A 21,587-nucleotide genomic window follows, 5' to 3' on the forward strand; every position below is an offset into this window, starting at 1 on the left:
TACAGTCACATTAAGTTTGAATAACAATAAGATAAAGATATTACTTCCCAAGGAGGTATTTCGCTCTCGGTAGGCAGAAGAAGTTATTGTACGAACAGTAGAAAGTGCAATGTTCCGCTAGGGCATTAAGCAACTAGTCGACTAGTAAATCCACTAGTCCTTGTTGGTACTAGTTGACTAGTTGTTTTTTCCCCCCGATTTTGTAGGCCTCAAGATCAGGTAGATTATAGGTAGTCACCATTGTACACATATTTATTTCCAAAATATATATATATATATATATATATATATATATATTTTTTTTTTTACATAATAGGTAGTTAACCCATTTTGACCTGAGATCAGATTCTAAAAATGACTTCTACATCCTGAAAAAGCTATGTTTTTGTCAGTCGTTCTTCGATTTTTCAAAAATAGCAGACCTACAAGCTCGTATGAGCTATGAGCTTGTAGATCTGCTATTTTTCAATAGCTAAAGCATAACATAATGCTAACACCAAAAGCGGTTCCCGCCCAAAATGGGTTAAACAACTAGTCGACTAGTAAACTATACTAGGCAACTAGTAGTCAACTAGTAAAAATGACTAGAAGTGAATGCCCTGTGTTCTGCACAAAATAGGCATCTATCTAAAAAGAAATGCCAGAGGCCGATCCATCTCGAACTCGGTATGACAAACAAACGGCATATGTACGACATGTGCATTTTTTTAGGTGCAGCCGGTTGCGCAATAGAACATATTTTTGTCTCCGAGTCAGTGTGTCATCTGTTGACAAAAATGCCACGGCAGTAATTATACAGTCGATTAGCACAGATGTGAACGGGGTGTGTGGAATGTGGTTATTTAACCCATTTTGACCTGAGATCAGATTCTAAAAATGTCTTCTACATCCTGACAGTTTTCTGAAAAAGCTGTGTTTCTATGTCAGTGGTTCTTTGATTTTTCAAAAATAGCAGACCTACAAGCTCGTAGCGCGCCACTCGGTGGCGCGCTATGAGCTTGTAGATCTGCTATTTTTCAATAGCTAAAGCATAACATAATGCTAACACCGAAAGGGGTTCCCGCCCAGAGTGGGTTAACACTGGGCCTAATGGGATAATGGACTTGGATGATGAGGTTAGCGTATTCTGTAATACGCATATTTGAGCCATCTGGGATCTTCTCTGTTATTTCCCACTTTGAGTTATGGGGAAACTCCACACGCGTCATCATCACTCATCAAAACAAAATTATCCACTTAAACCCAATATAACGAAATTGACCAGAATCCTCCAGGGGTCTATTCTAGATACTATCCTTTTTTTTTATACTATCCCCCACCCCCCCCCCCACCCCTCTCTGTACCAAATCTCTTTGCTCACAGCTTGTTGTGAGTGCTGTGAGCTATTTTCACCGACTGTTGATCCTATGCATAAGATCTGGTCATCCCAGCTTAGTAAGGGGTTCAAAGTAAAAAAATATTCAGGACGACCGTCTAGCCGTTTCTACTCTATGGCTCCGAGACATGGGACACTTTCAAAGAAATGAGAGAAACGGCCCACCCATCGACTTCTCTAATATACGGCAACCTTCCCTGTGTTTCTTCACTAGTCCGGTCCAGAAGAACACAGTTTGCCGGCCACTGCTACAGAGCTGACAATGAGGTTATAATCTTCCCTCCTTCTCTGGAGTCCTGCCTCAGAGAAGGAGGTAGAAAACTGTCCCTCCCTGATGTCATCGCTAGGGGACACATGCATCTAAAGTCTGGCGTGGCATTGTGAAATCCATGATCTCGACCGCGGTCGAAAAATTATGATGTTGATCCTATAGGAAACTAGAATAGGGAAACTGGTGTTCATGTGGTTAAGCTATTGGGTGTTCTAAAGCGTTATGAAGAGCGCTGAAAAAAACAAGTTAGTGGTAGGTCAGGGGAAGGTAGCTGCTGTACAGCAATGTCTTGAAACACCGGCGAATGTCCCCAAAATTCGACACCAGAGCAGAAAAATCACACCCGTGTGAAGTAAGTGGTGCAACTCCGTGTGGGGGGGGGGGGAGTTCCAGACCCACAGGAACGCACTCAGGGTGCCGCCCCGCGTCCGAAACGGTTGAGAAATGACAGTTACCGTGTGGGGGTCCCTCTACTGTACCCTCTACTGTACTGTCACTGTACTGTACTGGCACACCCGAAATCACCATATATATATATATATATATACAGTTAATATGTGCGTGTGTTTGTGTGTGTGTTAGGTTGCGCACAGGTGGTGAAAAACAACCATGCTGTTTTCGTGCTCGGACGCATCCAACCAGCCAGCCAGCCAGCCAGCCAGCCAGCCACCCACCCACCCACCCACCCAGAGACACACATAGTCACTTAAGGAAGTGGTTGCACCACTTCAAAATAAACGGCGAAAACAGTCACATTTTTTGCTCCGTGGAAATTCTAAATGCTGTACAGCCACGCAGCTGTGAAGGTGCTCATCCTCTGAAAGTGGTTGTCTTAACCAGTGTTTATTTTGTCGACTAAAACCAAGACGAAAAATGTTCGTCGACTACCTTTTTTTTCACTGACAAAGACTAAATGGAAACTAAATAAAAAACTTAGCTGTGATGACTAAAATAAATTTAGTCAACAAATAAATACTAGACTAAAATGTTAGGAAGGGACTAGTGGACAAGAGATCCAGCAGAAGTCATTTTACACTTGGTTGCATGCTGTAAATAGCCGATCTACAAGCCCACAACGCGTCGCAGCGCGACGCGTTGTGGGCTTGTAGATCGGCTATTTTCAGCAAGTGTAAAATCAGCCATTATGACTGCATCAAGGCCCGCCAAAACACATTTTAGTCGACTAAATCACCTGTAGATTTAGTCGACTAAAATCTCATGCCATGTAGTCGACTAAAACTAACACTAACACTAACACATTCCAGGTGACTAAAATGTGACTAAAACCAAGTGGAAAGCTATTCAAGAGACTAATGACTAAAACTAAAATAGAAATTTGCTGCCAAAAACAACACTGCCTGGTCTATAACTCCCAGATTGTGTTCTTCTACTTTAGGGACCGCGATGAAGCACAACGTGACGGGCCTGGTGGAGTACCAGATGAAGGGACCCCTCCAGTACATGGTGTGGTACCACGCCGTGGGCCTCATCTGGGTCAGCGAGTTCATACTCGCCTGCCAGCAGATGACCATCGCCGGGGCCGTGGTCACCTACTACTTCACAAGGTATATAGGAGCTGTGGTCACCTACTACTTCACAAGGTATATAGGAGCTGTGTTGTTACTTGTTTTTGTCGACTAAAACTAAGACGGAAAATGTTCGTCGACTACCTTTTTTTCCACTAAAGAAAACTAAGTGGAAACTACATGAAAATGAAGCTATTATGACTAAACTAAATGTACTGACAATTTCGTCAACAGATAGAAATTAGTCTAAAATGCTAGGAAGGGGACTAGTGGGCAAGAGATTTTACATTTGGTTGCATGCTGAAAATGGCAGATCTACAAGCTCACAACGCGTCGCGCTGCGACGCGCTGTGAGCTTGTAGATCGGCTATTTTCAACAAGTATAAAATGAGCCATTACGACGGCATCAAGGCCCGCCAAAATGCATTTTAGTCGACTAAATGAACTGTGGATTTAGTCGACTAAAATCGTATGACATTTAGTCGACTAAAACTAGACTAAAGGTGGCCTTACACTAACCGATAATCAGGCATTTTTGACGCTCGGGGGGGTGCCCGACCGCTCAAAGGCGTAGCGCGCCGAGTGGCGCGCTACGAGCTTGTAGGTCTGCTATTTTTTAAAAATCGAAGAACGACTGACATAGAAACATAGCTTTTTCAGAAAACTTTCAGGATGTAGAAGACATTTTTTGAATCTGATCTCAGGTCAAAATGGGTTAAGTCAACAAAATGAACACTGCCTCTGAGAGTAGTTGTCCTTCACATGACAACTAAGCTTTGCGTTACTTAGACCTCAACATCCTTTATGTTTAACTTCCAATCCATTTTTCCTTCCATGCTGGAGAGTATATATTCTAATTTCTCGTGTTCTCTCCCTGTCTTGTTGTGTTCCTGAACTTCAGGAATAAATCCCAGCTGTCCATGACTCCCATTCTCACCTCTGTGCTGCGTCTCATCCGTTACCACCTGGGGACGGTGGCCAAGGGCTCCTTCATTATCACCCTCGTCAAGATCCCCCGTTTCATCCTAACATACATTCACAACCAGCTCAAGGGGAAGGTGGGCCGTGCAAAGTCATCTAGACCTTTTATTCTAGAGAAATTGGAGCCTGACCGGCTGATATTTTGGCCATTATTTCACTTTTTGTTGAGGGGCCCTATGTCCTGCTTTTAACCCATTTTGGGCGGGAACCCCTTTTGGTGTTAGCATTATGTTATGGTTTAGCTATTGAAAAATAGCAGATCTACAAGCTCGTAGCGCGCCACCGAGTGGCGCGCTACGAGCTTGTAGGTCTGCTATTTTTTTAAAAATCGAAGAACGACTGACATAGAAACATAGCTTTTTCAGAAAACTGTCAGGATGTAGAAGACATTTTTTGAATCTGATCTCAGGTCAAAATGGGTTAATGTGTGTGCAAACACAAACTTTGTCCTGAACAAACATTAAATGTCATTGACAATGAATGGGCAATTTTGAGTGTTTGTGTAAACACAAACATTGCGAAAAAGTACAAACATTGAAGACAAAGGTGAGGAATGAGATGATTTTCTTTTTTTTTTCAATTCAATTGAGCGCCCCTCACTTCACACGGGTGTGATTACATCCGTATTGGCACTTTTGCAGCTCAGGGCCTATTTTGCACATGTATTTATTTATTTATAGCGAATATTTCATAAGATTTTCCAAATCTGCCATTGGTCGGGCTCTACCAGAAACTGTTTAATTATTCTAGAAGATGAATGAAACCGTCATCTATTCAGTATTTAAGTCCGACGTCATATTGTAGTCCTACGTTACGTCCGGGTCCAAGTGGCACCAGCTCCCGTCCGCATCTCATTGTAAATAGAATATCTAATCTTTTCATTATTACATTATTTTTCAGAAAGGAAGCCATTGAGGGTTAAACTGAGTCTTAATGCTTCCAACTCGAGTAGAATTATGAATGTTTGGTACAAGTGTCTATGACAAAGAAAATATATGATGTGGGGACAATAAAGACTATTATTATCATTATTATTGAAGGTGGTAACAGTCCATTTGCTCAGTATAGTTCGGGGCATATTTAGAATGTGTGCAGGCTTGAGTATGTTGAATCTAGTTTGCAATTAATGAGGATTTAGTTGACAATGAAATAAAATGGCGATAGTATCCAGTGTGGGGCAGACGGCCTGTCACAGCCAGGATTGGGAGAGCAGCAGCTTTGTTGTTGCGAGGAAAGCGGTAAAATTAGACTTTCGTGGTTGTTTTCGTCTCAGATTTAGTCAGACGGAGCGTCGCAGTATAACTCTATGGGGACACAAAAGGACCCGGAAGTATCTCTGGAGGGGGCGCTCACGTCACGGCTAAAATACTGAATACTGCAATTTGTGCGTCTGATTTAGCATGCCTTTCTTCAATCCCGCAGGAAAACGCCTGTGCGCGTTGCATGCTGAAAGCTTGCATCTGTTGCCTGTGGTGTCTTGAGAAGTGCCTCGCTTTCCTCAACCAGGTGAGTACAGACCAGTGTGACCGGAGCTAATTAACTCTATCTCTACCGCTAGGTGTTGGCATAAACCCCAGTTCCCAGTGCCAGCATACGCGTTCACTTTAACCCAGGGTACCCCAATAGGCGGCCCGCGGGCCATTTGCGGCCCGCGGAGCGCCCCCTTGCGGCCCGCGGACCTTTATATCTGGGACCCCCCCAAAAAAAAAGCCTATGCATGTCAAACTGGGCATCCTTTTCAAATGGGGTCCTGCCCTGAAAATGAATTTTCAGGGCAAGACCTCGACCTCACGCGTGCGGACTCGGCCCCCAGCCTGGTACCCTAGTCAAAATATGGCCCTCGAGGAAAATTAATTGGGGAACCCTGCTTTAACCCATTCTGGGCGGGAACCCCTTTTGGTGTTTTAAGCATTATGGTATACTTTAGCTATTGAAAAATAGCAGATCATAGCGCTATAGCTCATAGCGCGCTAAGAGCTTGTAGGTCTGCTATTTTTGAAAAATCTTAAAAATGCGGCACAAATCTTTGAATATATATTCTTTCAGAAGACTTTTTTTTTAAAAGTCAGGTTTAAAGATGGGTTAAAAGACGGTGTTTCCCCCCCCCCCTCCACACACACACACTCTAGTATCATTGGAAACACGCATTAGGCACAAATTAAATCCGAAATGTGGATGGCAGAAAATCCACCAAGGACAGCGATTCTAGAGTCAGACTTATGGAGGTTTGAAAATCCTCCTTTCAACTGGTTTGCACTGTGAACATATATTTGCAATCCCATAGTTGGGAACGGTGGGGCGTTGCTATAGGAACCGGACCAAATTACCAATGTTAAAAGCTTCCGTAGGCATCAACCATTATATAGACAGAGTATACAGACCTGGGATATGACGCCACCTAGTGTCGATGTATGTATATATACGGACTTGGGAGGGAAAAAAAGAGTTCAAAGCACAGTGGATTAGGGCTCTCACCATTACAGATTTTAAATTGACGATTCATTGTCGCACACAGATTGTGATTAACAATTTAATTGTGTTTAATATTATCTCAAATAATTGCGATTAGGAGATTGTGTAATTGTTAACCAATGACTAGTCTAAACTAAGTATGCACCCCGTGACGGGCCTACAGTGGAGCACTCATTTTCTACTCCTGTTCTTTTCAGAATGCTTACACTGCCACAGCCATCGACATCTCGTATGCTCTCGTTTTCAGAATGCTAAGGGCCGATTCAAATTCCTATTTTACCGCTGTTTCGGCGTTGTAGTGCCGAAATGATTTCGGCTCGTCAGAAACTTTCAGTAGCACCAAAGAGCCGACTTTAGGACGGTACCCGCCCCCCCAAACCTCAAATGACGTCACATTGTAGGCTCTACAGAGCCGAACCGACTTTTATTCGGCTCTAAAATAGGAGTATGAATCGCGCCTTACACTGCCACAGCCATCGACATATGCTCATACGCTCTCGTTTTCAGAATGCTTAGGCCTGATCTAGCATACAACATTGATGCATGCTAGATGTATGAAAGGGTTTGTTTACATCTTGCCCCAATGCATTTCCAATGGAAGTCACATGGTTTGACACAACATTTGTGTTGTACGGCTTTCGGCTGTGTTTCGACTGCCCCCCACCCCCTCATACAACAGAAATGGTGTGTCAAACCATGTGACTCCCATTGGAAATGCATTGTGAGCTTGCATCAGTCAATAAGTCTCATGCATCAGCTATACATCAATCTGTTGCGACGGTGTGAGTCAGGCCTTACACTGCCACAGCCATCGACATCTCATAATGCTCTCGTTTTCAGAATGCTTACACTGCCACAGCCATCAACAGCACCAGTTTCTGCACCTCGGCCAAGGATGCCTTGACCATCATGGTGTCCAACGCCCTTCGAGTGGCCGCCATAAACACCGTCGGAGACTTTGTCCTCTTCCTGGGAAAGGTACAGTCGTCTAAAGCTAAAATTGTCCACTTGTGTGTAATGTGATTTGCAGTTTTAATATGATTAAAGTGGAGTAGAAAGGCTGTCAACTTTACCTCATGACAACACGGGGAGGAAAACATGGGTTAATTTATCCATTTGTAATTGTTGAGCGTGGGAACCGTGCATGGCCCTTTACAAGTATATTTGGTTACAATTGTACATGCTCGGAGTTAGGCGAACACCCCGATTTGACACTGACAAGTTGGAATTGTTTGGTTGTTGTGTACTTTGCTGACCCATGTCATTAGCGCTTCCTTCCATTTGTACTATAGCACCTTTCATGTCATGAAATGCAGCTCAGATTCAGATGCCCAGACGGCTGGCGTAGTCGTCTGTAATCCAGTCTGACAGTGTGCCGCGGGTTCGACTCCCGATCCCAACGGCCTTCACTGCATATCACAACCCCCCCCCCCATCTCTCTCCCCATTTCCTGTCAGCCTAGTGTATACCTATCCCTCTATAAAATAAAATATAAAGGCAAAAGCCACGAAACATATCTTAAATAAATGACGTATATACATTAACTCAACCCCCGCCAGCCGTAAAGGGACCACCACCATTCTATTTGGTTGTAGAAGAAGAGCGCATCCTCGTCTCCCGGTGTGGCGAACGTGGTCGCGCTGATCGGATTAATCACTGGCTAGTAAGAGTCTTTAGAGGCATTCATATTTTAGATGCGCGGTCACGGGGAGTTGCTATTGAGCCACTAAACGCAGTCGCTTTGTTCATCCAGCGCGATTTGAAATGGAATACTCATAAAAAGGACTAGAAAGGCCTCATCCACCACCTTGCTCTTTTTTTCAATGCATTGAGGCTGAAGGGAAAGCAATCGAACACGGAGCTGCCGCTCGACGAGAGCTTTGATTAGCCGTAAGCCAACTTTATAGGTTTATCATTACACAAAGCGCTACATAACACGTTAATGGCGTCGTTGGCGGTGCGGGATTTCATTAAAAAGGCGTTAAAGAAGTCGTTAGCCTGGAATGAGTTCATACCCTGAAGAAGGCAACGTGCTTGCCGAAACGTTGGTTTAATAAAGTGTCTAGCATCGTGACTACGAGCTGTGTGGCCTCTATCCTTTCTTAGTCAAAGGGGGTCTAAATGGGTCTAAATGTATTGTGTTCTTAGGTCCTGGTGGTGTCGTGCACAGCGTTCGCGGGCGTGCTGGCCCTCAACTACCAGAGGGACTACACGGTGTGGGTGCTGCCGCTGCTCATCGTCAGCGTGTTTGCCTTCCTGGTCGCTCACTGCTTCCTGTCCGTGTTCGAGATGGTGGTGGACGTGCTCTTCCTCTGCTTCGCCATAGACACCAAGTACAACGATGGCAGCCCCGGCAAGGAGTTCTACATGGACAAGTCCCTCATGGTGAGAGGATATGGGAGTTTGGGATAAGAGAGAGAGAGAGAGGAGCCTATATTAGCAGTAAGACGCCCTGCGTGCACGCCAGTGTGCAGTACTTAGTTTAGACAGTACTTGGTTTAGACTAGTCATTGGTTAGATAGACCAGTCATTAGTCCTACAACTACAACCTATCTCAAACCCTCACCCTAACCCCCCACGGGGCAGCACACCTAAACCTAACCTTAACCCATGTCTAACCAATGACTAGTCTGAACTAAGTATGCACCCAGCAAATTACTATTTTAGTTTAGTCAGTCTTTGGAATAAACTTAGTTTTAGTCACATTTTAGTCACCCAGGATGTTTTAGTGTTAGTCTAGTTTTAGTCGACTAAATATCATAAGATTTTAGTCAACTAAATCTACAGTTGATTTAGTCGACAAAAAATGTATTTTGTCGGGCCTTGATGCCGTCGTAATGACTGATTTTACACTTGCTGAAACTAGCCGACCTACAAGCTCACAAACCAAGTGTAAAATGACTTTTTTGTTTTATTTATACTGGATCTCTTGTCCACTAGTCCCTTCCTAACATTTTAGTCTAGTTGTTATTTGTTGACGAAATTGTCAATATATTTAGTCATAGTTGTAGTCGTCATAGCTTAGTTTTCATTTCGTTTTTATTCAGTTTTCGCCAGTGAAAAAAGGTAGTCGACGAACATTTTTTCGTCAAAGTATTAGTCGGCGAAAACAACACTGGTACACGCAGGCATCGGCCTGGGTGACAGCAGACTGCTGGGCGAGCGCTGGCGCTTTGGCATGGGGGTGGGGTCAGATCAACATATGGAATGAATTCTGTTCTGGCCATATAGAGTGTCGCAGTCCCCCGCCCCCTACCATGGCCCAGGAAATGATTCTCCGTTCATTTTCCTCAGACATTTCAGAAAGTATTTATTTAAAGACGTTTACGCCGCGGACAAAGCCAACTCGAGTCGTGACAAATCATGACAACAAACACAATTTTTTGGGCCGAACAAATAATTAGAAAGAAGAAAAAAACGACAGGTTACAACACGTTTTTTGTTGTTTTTCTTCTTTGTAATTATTTGTTTGGTCCAAAATATTGTTTGTGTTGTCACGACTCGAGTTGGCTTTGTCCGCGGCGTAACCAACTTTAAATAAATACTTTTTGAAATGTCTATGGGAAAAATGCTCTATATGGAGCGTGTCTTGAATGTACAGGGTTTGATGAGGTCAGATCATCAAATCAATGATCATTGTCGGAAACAGGTAGGACGGGGTGGGAAAGGATCAACATATGGAAAGTCAGAACAGGTCAGCTCCATATATGGAGATCTAAAGGGTTTGAGGTCAAGATGTAGAGTTGCTAGCCGCCGTCTCCATATTATGGAGATCTTGAGGGTCTCCATGATGTCACGAGGCATGACCATATATGGAGACGTGATGTCACGAGGCGTGACCATATATGGAGGCGTGGGTGATTTAAGGACGGACGGACGGACGGATGGACGGGAGATGCAGGTTTTCATAGTAAATGTGACCTACGGTCGCAATAACAACCGCCCTTCATGAACTGAGATTAGAATAACAGCTGCACTCTAATTTAATTTGAACCACTTAAACTCTATTTCATACTTGCTCTTACGTTTGTGGCGTGCGGCGGGAAAAAGCCAGTCCATTATGAACTCGAGCATCACATGGCAACACGTGATCTTGTAGAATGTAGATGCTATTTTAATTTTAATTTTTTGTCTTCACCTACAATAACATGCACTGTATATGGACACCATAGGTTTGAAAGTGGTTAGTTTACAAATGGATATCATATTTTATCTTCCCAGGAATATGTTGAGAACAATAAGAAGGGACGGTACAAACCAAGCGATGGACCCGAGATGAAGGCTCTGGTAAGTTGACAGTTTTTTAGGCCCACAACCTCCTGCCATTGTCTCAACAATTATCTCCTTGCAATAAGGTCAAATAATGTGTCATTTGTGACTAAATTTGACTGAGGAATGCCATTGGATTTTTTTATTTTTTTCCGAATGAAAGCAGGGAATCATAGCTTCAAATTGACATATTGGTTGTTCAGTTTGACCCACCAGTATTGGAGATATGGCTTATAGAGTAATGTCTTACAGTTACTGTCGAGTTGAGAAAACAGGCTTGAAAGGTTCACGTCTGTGGTCTCTAACATTACACCATAGCTACATAAATAAGCATTTATTTCATATTTAGATGTCGAATTCAGCTCTGACACTTATTTCATACATGCTCTAGTATTGAAGAGTCTACTAGTCAGCCCACGCAAAACTGCCCACAAATCACTTTCACCTAGAAAATCCATTCACATTTTGTATAATTCAGCTGACTGTGGAGACACATGCTGGAACTTTTTACTTTGAAATGTTTTATAGTTTCTGAGTTATTTAATTTAAACGCCAAATGCATTCTCAATGGCGAAAACAAACTTTGGCACCACGTATTTAAAAAAAAATCATTGTTTTGATTTTTATGTTTTTTTTTTAATAAAAATAAAATAAAAATATTTATTTTATTTTTATGTTTTTTCAAAGACGTCCACAGACGTCTTGGGCACAAAATGTGTTTTTAACTCATTTTGAAAAAATAAATAAATAAAGTTTTTCTCCTCTGGTGAAAAGCTGGAGTTTGTGCGATGGCAGGCTCTCAGTCAAATCTGGTCAAATGTATTAAGAGGTAATGTTTGATTTGAAACCGTCTGAAACCTGCTGAAATTAATTGGAGTAGATAGAACATGTGAGTAAAATACTTTGTTCTTACTTGCAGGCACATTGAAGAACTACTCACTCCACTAACCGCGTAACAAAGGAACAGAACGACGGATAAACTAAAAACATCCAAATGCCTTAACTCGGTGTGGAATGTTCCTACCACTCCAGGGATATACATATTGGTACATATTTATATGAAGATTTCACATCTTTTTCGCTCAAATGTGCATTTCATTGGGTATCTTATTTTAACAAGAGGGGGAACAAAATGATTTTTTTGTACTGTTTTTGAATTGGATTTTATATGACTTTTTTTGTATGTTGGCTGGTTTAACCCATTTTGGGCGGGAACCCCCTTTGGTGTTTTAAGCATTATGTTATGCTTTAGCTATTGAAAAATAGCAGAGCTTGTAGATCTGCTATTTTTGAAAATGTGGCGCAAATCTTTGAATATATATATTTCGGAGCGAACATTTTTAACTAAAATGTGGCTTCTGGGGGGGTCCCTGGAACTACATATTTTGAGATGGGGGTCCGTGGCCCAATAGAGATAATTCTGGGGGTCCTTGACATGAAAAAGGTTGAGCATAGAAACACCATAGAAACATGGGTTTTTCAGAAAAACTTTAGGATGTTTAAGCCTTTTTTTTTTAATCAGTCCAAAATGGGTTAAAGGCTATTTTTCTGACGTCTTGACACTTAAAGCCACTAAACACTGACTTCTGAACTGATATTGCCTTTATAACTATGGTGCTGCCGTTGTGCTGTTTGATGGTGTATTTATTTGTCTTATTTATCCCCGTGGGTAACCAGCCAAACGGATGACGTGACCGTGACGTCACATTGTCATACCTCCAGCGCAGCTATAGTGGCACGAGTGCCGCGCTACAAGCTTGTAGATCTGCTATTTTTTTTTTAATCTTTCAGAGCGAACGTTTTTAACTCAAATCTTTGCTTCTGAGGGGTTCCTGGAATAACATATTTTCAGATGGGGGGGCCGGCGGTCAATTACTGTACATATCCTTTTTTGGGTCCTTGACATGAAATATTGAGCACCACTGACATAGAAACATGGGTATTTCAGAAAACTGTCAGGATTTACATTGTTCACTGTTTCACACCCCTTTTGGTGTTAGCATTAAGTTGTGCTTTAGCTATTGAAAAATAGCAGATCTACAAGCTCGGTGGCGCGCTACGAGCTTGTAGGTCTGCTATTTTTGAAAAATCGAAGAACGACTGACATAGAAACATAGCTTTTTCAGAAAACTGTCAGGATGTAGAAGACATTTTTAGAATCTGATCTCAGGTCAAAATGGGTTAAAACATAAACGTTAACTGTCAGGCTTTGTTGGCAGCCCCTAAAAAGAAAACGCCAAGAGGGCTTATACTTCTCAGTTCTCACACTTTTTGCAGACTTTTCAACAATCTTACTGGGATGAAATGCAGCATAGAACGGGCACAGATATGACTTTCTGCAATGTCTCGATAGTCCAGAATGCAATGCGTGCTCAGCTGAGTAAAGGCGCGGCCATCAAATACCTATTTGACTGGAAATGGTTAAACCAAAAAAAAGTTAATCGCAACACTTAAAGGTACATTCAGTGATTTCACTTAATTCAAATATCACTTGTTTTTTCTTATTTTTTGGATAATCCTCCCTACTATAAGGTGTGCTGACTATAAGGAGTTCCTCCCTGTCCCCAGTGAGCCCCTGGGGTCATAAAACCCTAGTTTCAGTTTGGGCTTTGGGTGGCAAAGCCTTCATCCAATCAGGATGAGAGGGGCCTTCCTCCAATCATGATCGGGCATTGGTGCACGTGCTGTTGGTCTGTTGTACTTCCCCCACTGTAGAGCGTGTGCATGTGCACATCTTGTTACCGGGTGGACCGGGTTTTTTTCCAAATCACCCAAATCACTGAATGCTCCTTTAAGTGCCTTCCAGATGTTTTTTTTTTTGGGTTGGTCACGGATTGATGACAAATATTGATGTAGGTACTGTAAAGCCCAACACACGCCGTCTGTGAAGCGGGTGCACAGCGACGCGGCACAGTATTGCCGCGCGCCATAGCCGCACAGCAACACCCACAGGACGCGGTGCGTCCTGTGGGTGTTGCACACCTGTGGGTGTTGCCTCCATCCTCCTGGATGGCAACGCCTGGAAAATAGAACAGCGGCGTATCGGAGCGTCAGGCGAGGCGTGAACGCGCGTCTGACGCCGCCGGTGTGGGATAGGTTCATTGAAAATAACGGAGGCGGCTGTTTTGACGCGCAGCGTTCACAGACGGTGTGTGTTGGGCTTAAGAGATGCATGAGGGTGGGACATTGTTTAAAATGAAAAACGTAAAGCTGCTATAAGCAATAATATGTCAAAAATGTAATGACTATTTTCTTTTTTTGGTATTCAGACAGCCAGTAATGGGTAAAACGCTCACAAAAAAATGTAGTCTCTGTGACACATCTAGGGGCCGCAATCTGCATTCAAAGATTTTCCTAGAAGTCATTGTGACCGGGTTTTTTTTTTCGACCAATGACAAAGCTTCTAGGAACATCTTTGAATGCAGATGTGTCACAGAGATGTGTCACAGAGACTACATTTATTTTGGGAGTGTTCTACCCATTGCTGGCTGTCGGAATACCAAAAGAAAAAAGGGTCATTAAAATGTTGACATATTATTGCTTATAGCTAACCAGACTTCGCCAGATTGCGGCAGTATTGAGTTCACCAGTTCCCTCCTCCTGCCTGCATCTGGGATCTCTCAAGCAGAAACGATGAACCCGGAAGCAGCGGGACAAACATTTGATATCTCCATAATAATTTCGATTGTAGTCTTGTTAGGTTGTGTTTACATTTGTGCTGTGGCAGAGCTTCAATATGTCCTAAGTCTCACGTTGATACTGCCTCTAGCGGCCTCATACAGCCGCATATCGCTCCTCTAGCGGCCTCATACAGCCGCATATCGCTCCGGCCAGAATTGGACCGGAGTACATCGTCTCTGCCTGAGAGTTCCCAGACTCTCCCTGCTGGCAGAATGCAAATGTTGTCCAGCAGGGGGAGTGGTTTCACCAGGCTAGTTTATAGCAGCTTTCATGTTCAACCTCAATCCCATTGCTCTGATGTGTGATCATTAATATGATGCATAATATAATGTCTCACTCTGGGAGATGTTGAAATGGATTGAATCGAGTGTCATATTAAAGGTATATTCAGTGATTTCACTTAATTCAAATATCACTTATTTTTTCTTATTTTTTGGATCATCCTCCCTACTATAAAGTGTGCTGACCATATAAGGAGTTCCTCCCTGTCCCCAGTGAGCCCCTGGGGTCAAAAAACCCTAGTTTCGGTTTGGGCTTTGGGTGGCAAAGCCTTCATCCAATCAGGATGAGAGGGGCCTTCCTCCAATCATGATCGAGTGGGGCAGGCATTGGTGCACGTGCTGTTGGTCGCACTGTAGAGCGTGTGCATGTGCACATTTTGTTAACGGGTGGACCGTTTTTTTTCTCCAAATCACCCAAATCACTGAATGCTCCTTTAAGACGACACACGTGGATTTAGGTTGCAAGTTAGCAAAGTTTTCCTTTTTAATATTTGAGGTCTGGGTTACTTTTTTTGCATTTGGATTTTTTACAGTATAATATTTCTATTTTGTTTTCTATTTTTTTTTTACCTCAAATGTCTTTTACAGCAAATGTTGTTTTGCATGTACTGACATGGATTGAATCGTTCTGTGAGCATTCTTGAAGGAATGTCTTAACTGTTTTTGGTCGTTAATGTCGTCTGTTTGTTTCTTGATGACAATAAGGATATTGGTAATAAATACATGCATCAAGCTTACTGTGTAAATGGTCTATTTGTATCGTGCCTTTATGCAAATTGCTTTACGACGCGCATTCACCCATTTTCTCACCCATTCTTCTCTCAACACCACATTCACACCGATGGCAGAGGGTCAGGGAACCATGCAATCTGCTCACCAGGAGCGGTTTATTAGGGCAGGGGTTTTCAACTGATTGTGAACCAGGGACCACCACCCTGACTCCGGATCAACCTGAGGACCACTGTTGTGATGGGTGGGGACATGGGCTAACATTAGTGCTTTTGTAACACTGGCTAAGCTATGCATCCCATGTGTGTGTGTGTGTATATATACAGTAAATGATACATCCCACTGTTTCTCAACCAATGGTCCATTGACTACTAATAATGTCCTAATAATAATGACTCCACCAGACAATCCGGTGCACTTCCCCCTCTTGAGATTCCGACTCCCTTTTTCTGTTGAATTTCTTGACCTCCAACTTGTCCGTAAATACATGGATGGTCATCAGGTCACCAGGTTATTCAGTTCACTGTCTCTCAAGTAGTGGAAAGACATTCTAAAAAAAAGAAAAATCAACAAATGCTACATTACTAAATTAATGGTCAGGGACCACATGCAATACTTCCATGGACCCCCTGTTGAAAACCCCTGGTTTTAGGGGTTCAATGTCTTGCTCAAGGGCACAGTGGGCCTCCTGACTTGAGCCACTATTTTAACAGCGAGTGATGTTTTTATTCCAAGTTGCACTGACAATGTGTTGTCCAGTTTGAACCACCAGAGGGCGTCAAATCCCCTGGTATGAGTAAGGATGCAGAATGTCCTCAATAAGTCATACATAGCCCTGAATGACCATAAGAGATCTGTAACTCTGAGAGTGGACCCTTACGGGTCCATTTGGTTCCATTTGAACACTCTCAGAGTTAAGGGGGTCCTTGCAAATATAACATTTGAGAACCACTATAGTACACTAACCAAGTAGGCCTGTTGAGTACGGTACTTAGTAGGCTACATTTCCCAGCAGATGAATGGAGGGAATCTTTTTGCTATTGAATTTTCAATAGCAAAAAGTATAATGCATAATGCTTAAAACACCAAAAGGTGTTCCCGCCTAAATTGGGTTAATGGTGTGAGATGTATAGATTTTGGGCCATAAATAATATATTAGAAGCTTTTTATCAAGAATTGATCAATGTCACCATGGTACACATACTGTACAAAAAAAGTGCCCTTTTTTTAAAAGGGCACATTGCTGTCCAGAGGGAAAAGCACCCCCTACTGTATCTGTGCACGCCACTGAAGGTCCATTATTTATTCTGCATTTGAGCCACGGAACCACCATTTGATGAGATATGTTAGCCTCTCAGACCCAAAACTAAAGAATATTTTTTGTTGTCGTTGGATACGATTTTGTCTACAACTCCATGTTTTCGGCAAACATTGATCAAAATAACAATCCTTCTACTGTACATTCTCCAAATTGTGTACCAGACTTTTTGTAAATGAAGAAATGCAGATGTTTTAGCAACGATGTAACTCTTTATCTTTATCTTTAACTTGCGAGTTAAAGAGTTAAAGATATATATAAGGGTACATTTGGTTACGAACTCTCCATTTAGCTGGGGGACCGCCTGGAACCACTGGTTGAAAACCACTGCTATAGAGCGTCGCAGTCCCGCCCCCTTTCATGATGACGCCAGGCCCAGGAAATGAATCACAATGCATTTTTCCCATAGACATTTCAAAAAGTATTTATTTAAAGACCTTTTAAGCGTCGTACGAAGCCAACTCGAGTCGTGACAAATCATGACAACACACAATATTTTGGACCAAACAAATAATTACATACATTTTTTTTTCCTACTTTCTAATTCTTTGTTTGGCCCGAAAAATTGTGTTTGTTGTCATGATTTGTCACGACAAGAGTTGGCTTTGTCCGCTGGCGTAAACGTCGTTAAATAAATACTTTCTGAAAAGTCTATGAGGAAAATTAACGGAGAATCATTTCCTGTGCCCTGGTAGGGGGCGGGACTGCGACGCTCTATAGAGCGTTGCAGTCCCGCCTCCTACCCTGGACCAGGAAATGAAACCCAATGCATTTTTCCCATGGACATTTCTTAAAGTATTTATTTAAAGACGGTTACGCCGCGGACAAAGCCAACTCGAGTCGTGACAACTCATGACAACACAAACAATATTTTGGACCAAACAAATAATTACATAGAAGAAAAACAACAAAAAAAGTGTTGTAACCTGCCGTTTTTTTCTACTTTCTAATTCTTTGTTTGGCCCGAAAAATTGTGTTTGTTGTCATGATTTGTCACGACAAGAGTTGGCTTTGTCCGCTGGCGTAAACGTCGTTAAATAAATACTTTCTGAAAAGTCTATGAGGAAAATGAACGGAGAATCATTTCCTGGGCCCTGGTAGGGGGCGGGACTGCGACGCTCTATAGAGCGTCGTAGTCCCGCCTCCTACCCTGGACCAGGAAATGAAACCCAATGCATTATTCTCATAGACATTTCTTAAAGTATTTATTTAAAGACGGTTACGCCGCGGACAAAGCCAACTCGAGTCGTGACAACTCATGACAACACAAACAATATTTTGGACCAAACAAATAATTACAAAGAAGAAAAACAACAAAAAAAGTGTTGTAACCTGCCGTTTTTTTCTACTTTCTAATTCTTTGTTTTGCCCGAAAAATTTTGTTTGTTGTCATGATTTGTCACGACAAGAGTTGGCTTTGTCCGCTGGCGTAAACGTCGTTAAATAAATACTTTCTGAAAAGTCTATGAGGAAAATGAACGGAGAATCATTTCCTGGGCCCTGGTAGGGGGCGGGACTGCGACGCTCTATAGAGCGTCGTAGTCCCGCCTCCTACCCTGGACCAGGAAATGAAACCCAATGCATTATTCTCATAGACATTTCTTAAAGTATTTATTTAAAGACGGTTACGCCGCGGACAAAGCCAACTCGAGTCGTGACAACTCATGACAACACAAACAATATTTTGGACCAAACAAATAATTACAAAGAAGAAAAACAACAAAAAGTGTTGTAACCTGCCTTTTTTTCTTCTTTCTAATTATTTGTTTGGTCCAAAATATTGTTTGTGTTGTCATGAGTTGTCACGACTCGAGTTGGCTTTGTCCGCGGCGTAACCGTCTTTAAATAAATAATTTAAGAAATGTCTATGGGATAAATGCATTGGGTTTCATTTCCTGGTCCATGGTAGGGGGCGGGACTGCGACGCTCTATAGCCAGGCCTATGTGAGCACTATGGAAGCCTGTTGGTTCAAGTGTATGATTGAAGCTGCTAGAAATGGTTCTCCCAATAGGCCTACTTAGATCTAGGATAATCTTAAATATGAACTATTGAATTACACCCCTATGGAATATCCATTCCGCTTGTATTTCCAGTCCAATATTGGGCCTGCAGCCACTAAGCAGTAAGGACTTATTGACGAGAACAGTGTGCTCGCTCACTGTGTGCACAGCCGCACACCTCCATAAAACAGGAATCTGGGGGGGGGCGGGGGGGGGGGAACCGCTCGATGGCAAGTCGTGACTCACACACTTAAGTGATTTCTACATTCTTACGACGGCAATTCCTGGAAGCTGTTAAATGGCTCTGTTATTGGACAGAAAGTCAGGGAAAAGGGGCTGTTAGAGAGAGAGAGGGTGCATGATGGCGGGAAGCAAGCAAATTGTCAATGATGGACGACGAGTACGTTGAATGGTTGTAATAATTCAATTTGAGCTTTAATGTTGTGCATTCAAAATATGATGTCTTCTGCTCAGGCCCTCTCTGTTGTCTCTGCAAAGGACATATGATCTAAATCCAACAAAAAAGAAGACAACAAATTAAACAAACACCACATACTGTGCAATAATTACACTTGTACATAGGGGTGTAACGATACGATTTAACAGCGATACGATACGTATCACGATACATGGTTGACGATACCATACATGGACGATATTGGTTTATTATGGCGATCCGATACGATTCATTGATTTGAAATCGATACAGTAACTATTTAGCAAATACATAAGATATGTGTGAAACTTGTGGATACTGCAGGTTTTTTTTTTTTTCACTTAATTTTTATTGATGAAAAGACAGACAACAAAACAAAACCAAAAAACAAGACGAAAAAAAAGAACAAAAAGAGGAAGACAAAAACAAAAGACAAAGCTGCATTTTTCATATTACAAGATACATTCATTGAAATCCTATTGCATTATCACTAGGCTGAGAGAAGAGATCCCACTTTTCCCACTTTTTATAGAACTTATCCTCTTGTAGTCTAAGTATGAATGTTAGTTTTTCCATAACATACAGTTCCTCAGTAATGTCCATCCAATGTTCTTTCGTTGGTGGGTCCTGTTGGTACCAGCGTCGTGTGATCGCTTTCTTACTTGTCGCTAAGAGGATCTTGATTAAATATTTATCATGAATTAGAAACTCTTCAGGGATATTTCCCAGCAATAAGAAGGAACAAGTCAGAGGTATCTCAAAACACAGAATGGTCTCCAAGGTGGAGTGGATATCCTGCCAGTATTTCTGAATTTTAGGACAAGTCCAGAATATATGAGCGTGGCCCGCTCCCTTGTGGCCACACTGTCTCCAGCATGGCTGATCTGTTTTCAATTGTCTTGACTTAATTGTAGGTTTTTCTTTCTCAATGCACAAATACTTAGTATTGATCAAATTGATGATTTACATTCCAAAACGATTGGATACCGATTATCTCCATTTCAAAACGATACAAAGTCAAACGATACGATATGATATTTGCTGTTTACATATCGATATACTTCGATTTTTTTAAATAAAAATCGATATTTCGATACAGTTACCATATCGTTACAGCCCTACTCTAGTACATGTACTAGAATCTCGTAGTACTTAGTAGTGTACGCAATAACATAACAATGTGTGGCGCATATGTGTGTCAGCTTTTCACCCGAAGCTGGGTGAAAAGACAGGTGGGCTATAGAGCAGAACACGTCCCGTAAGACCTGCCTGCACCAATGCAACTATAGTCGCAACTGCCATTGGAGATAAGTTGCAAGTAGTTGCATCATATATGTTGCAAGGTGTTGCATTGGTGTGGACCGGACTTCTACAACAACTTCATCTCATGAAGTTGCGTTTCCTGTGTGCCAATGATTCCTGCTTTTGTCTACCGTCGGCACGTTCAATGGAACACTGAAAATTCAAAGGAGCTTTGGTTCTATTATCAAAGCTCTAGAGATGCCTCATAAGTCAGAAGGTGCATTCGCTGCTGTGCTTTCTTGAGAATGCAGTTGGTTTTGAGACCATGTTGAGAGTGCCTTAGACTCTAAGACACTCTACATACCAAGACAGACACCTAGAACTATCACCTATTTCAAAATGTGATCCATTGATCCATTCTGAAGTCAACATTAATTTCCTTTGGCGTATTGACATTTAGACCTTATGGTTAGATCTTCCACTTCCTTCCCCGTAGGCCATCGCATCACTGTCGGTTCAAGGCCTGTGGTGTCGATAATATGGTATTATGTTGTCAAATGAGGCGACGACAAAAACTGAAGAAGAAAGAAGTGTAGCCTACAATAGGGACTGAGAGAGCAGCCCTGAGGTCCTATAAACAACTCAATGTTGTTGAGTGTTTCATCTATTCTCATAGTCTGGGGCTCGCCTGTCAGGAAATCAAATGGCTAATTACAGAGTTGAGTTGCCCAGACCAAGAGTTTCACCACCAGTCGGATGGAACAAATTAATTAAAAGCAGAGCTGCAGCATAATCAATAAACGTTCTGGCATAGGTGTTTTCTTCTTTTTAAGGTGTACAAATGCAGTATGGAGAGCAACTGTGAGTAAAGTAACCCAAATTCAAGGCTCTGGCTATGCAGTATCCATCCATCTTCAACCGCTTATCCGTAGTCGGGTCGCGGGGGCAACAGCTCCACCAGAGTGCTCCAGACTTCCCTCTCCAGGGCAACGTTAGTGACTTCCT

The 21,587-nt window shown here is 42.3% G+C and overlaps 1 protein-coding gene across 1 annotated transcript in view; it reads left to right on the plus strand.

Annotated features, from left to right (window-relative positions):
• slc44a1a (solute carrier family 44 member 1a) overlaps window positions 1-15,589 on the plus strand; it is a 30,730-nt gene extending 15,141 nt beyond the window's left edge. The window contains exons 10-16 of the mRNA XM_079499694.1: window positions 3,043-3,211; window positions 4,074-4,230; window positions 5,576-5,659; window positions 7,466-7,603; window positions 8,774-9,010; window positions 10,847-10,912; window positions 11,814-15,589. Of these exons, the coding sequence (XP_079355820.1) occupies window positions 3,043-3,211; window positions 4,074-4,230; window positions 5,576-5,659; window positions 7,466-7,603; window positions 8,774-9,010; window positions 10,847-10,912; window positions 11,814-11,822 (860 nt within the window). The 3' untranslated portion in view covers window positions 11,823-15,589. The remainder of the gene's footprint in view (window positions 1-3,042; window positions 3,212-4,073; window positions 4,231-5,575; window positions 5,660-7,465; window positions 7,604-8,773; window positions 9,011-10,846; window positions 10,913-11,813) is intronic.
• The last annotated feature ends 5,998 nt before the right edge of the window (window positions 15,590-21,587 follow it).

Source organism: Electrona antarctica (genome assembly GCF_951216825.1).
Source record: "Electrona antarctica genome assembly, chromosome: 4".
Taxonomy (NCBI): Eukaryota; Metazoa; Chordata; class Actinopteri; order Myctophiformes; family Myctophidae; genus Electrona; species Electrona antarctica.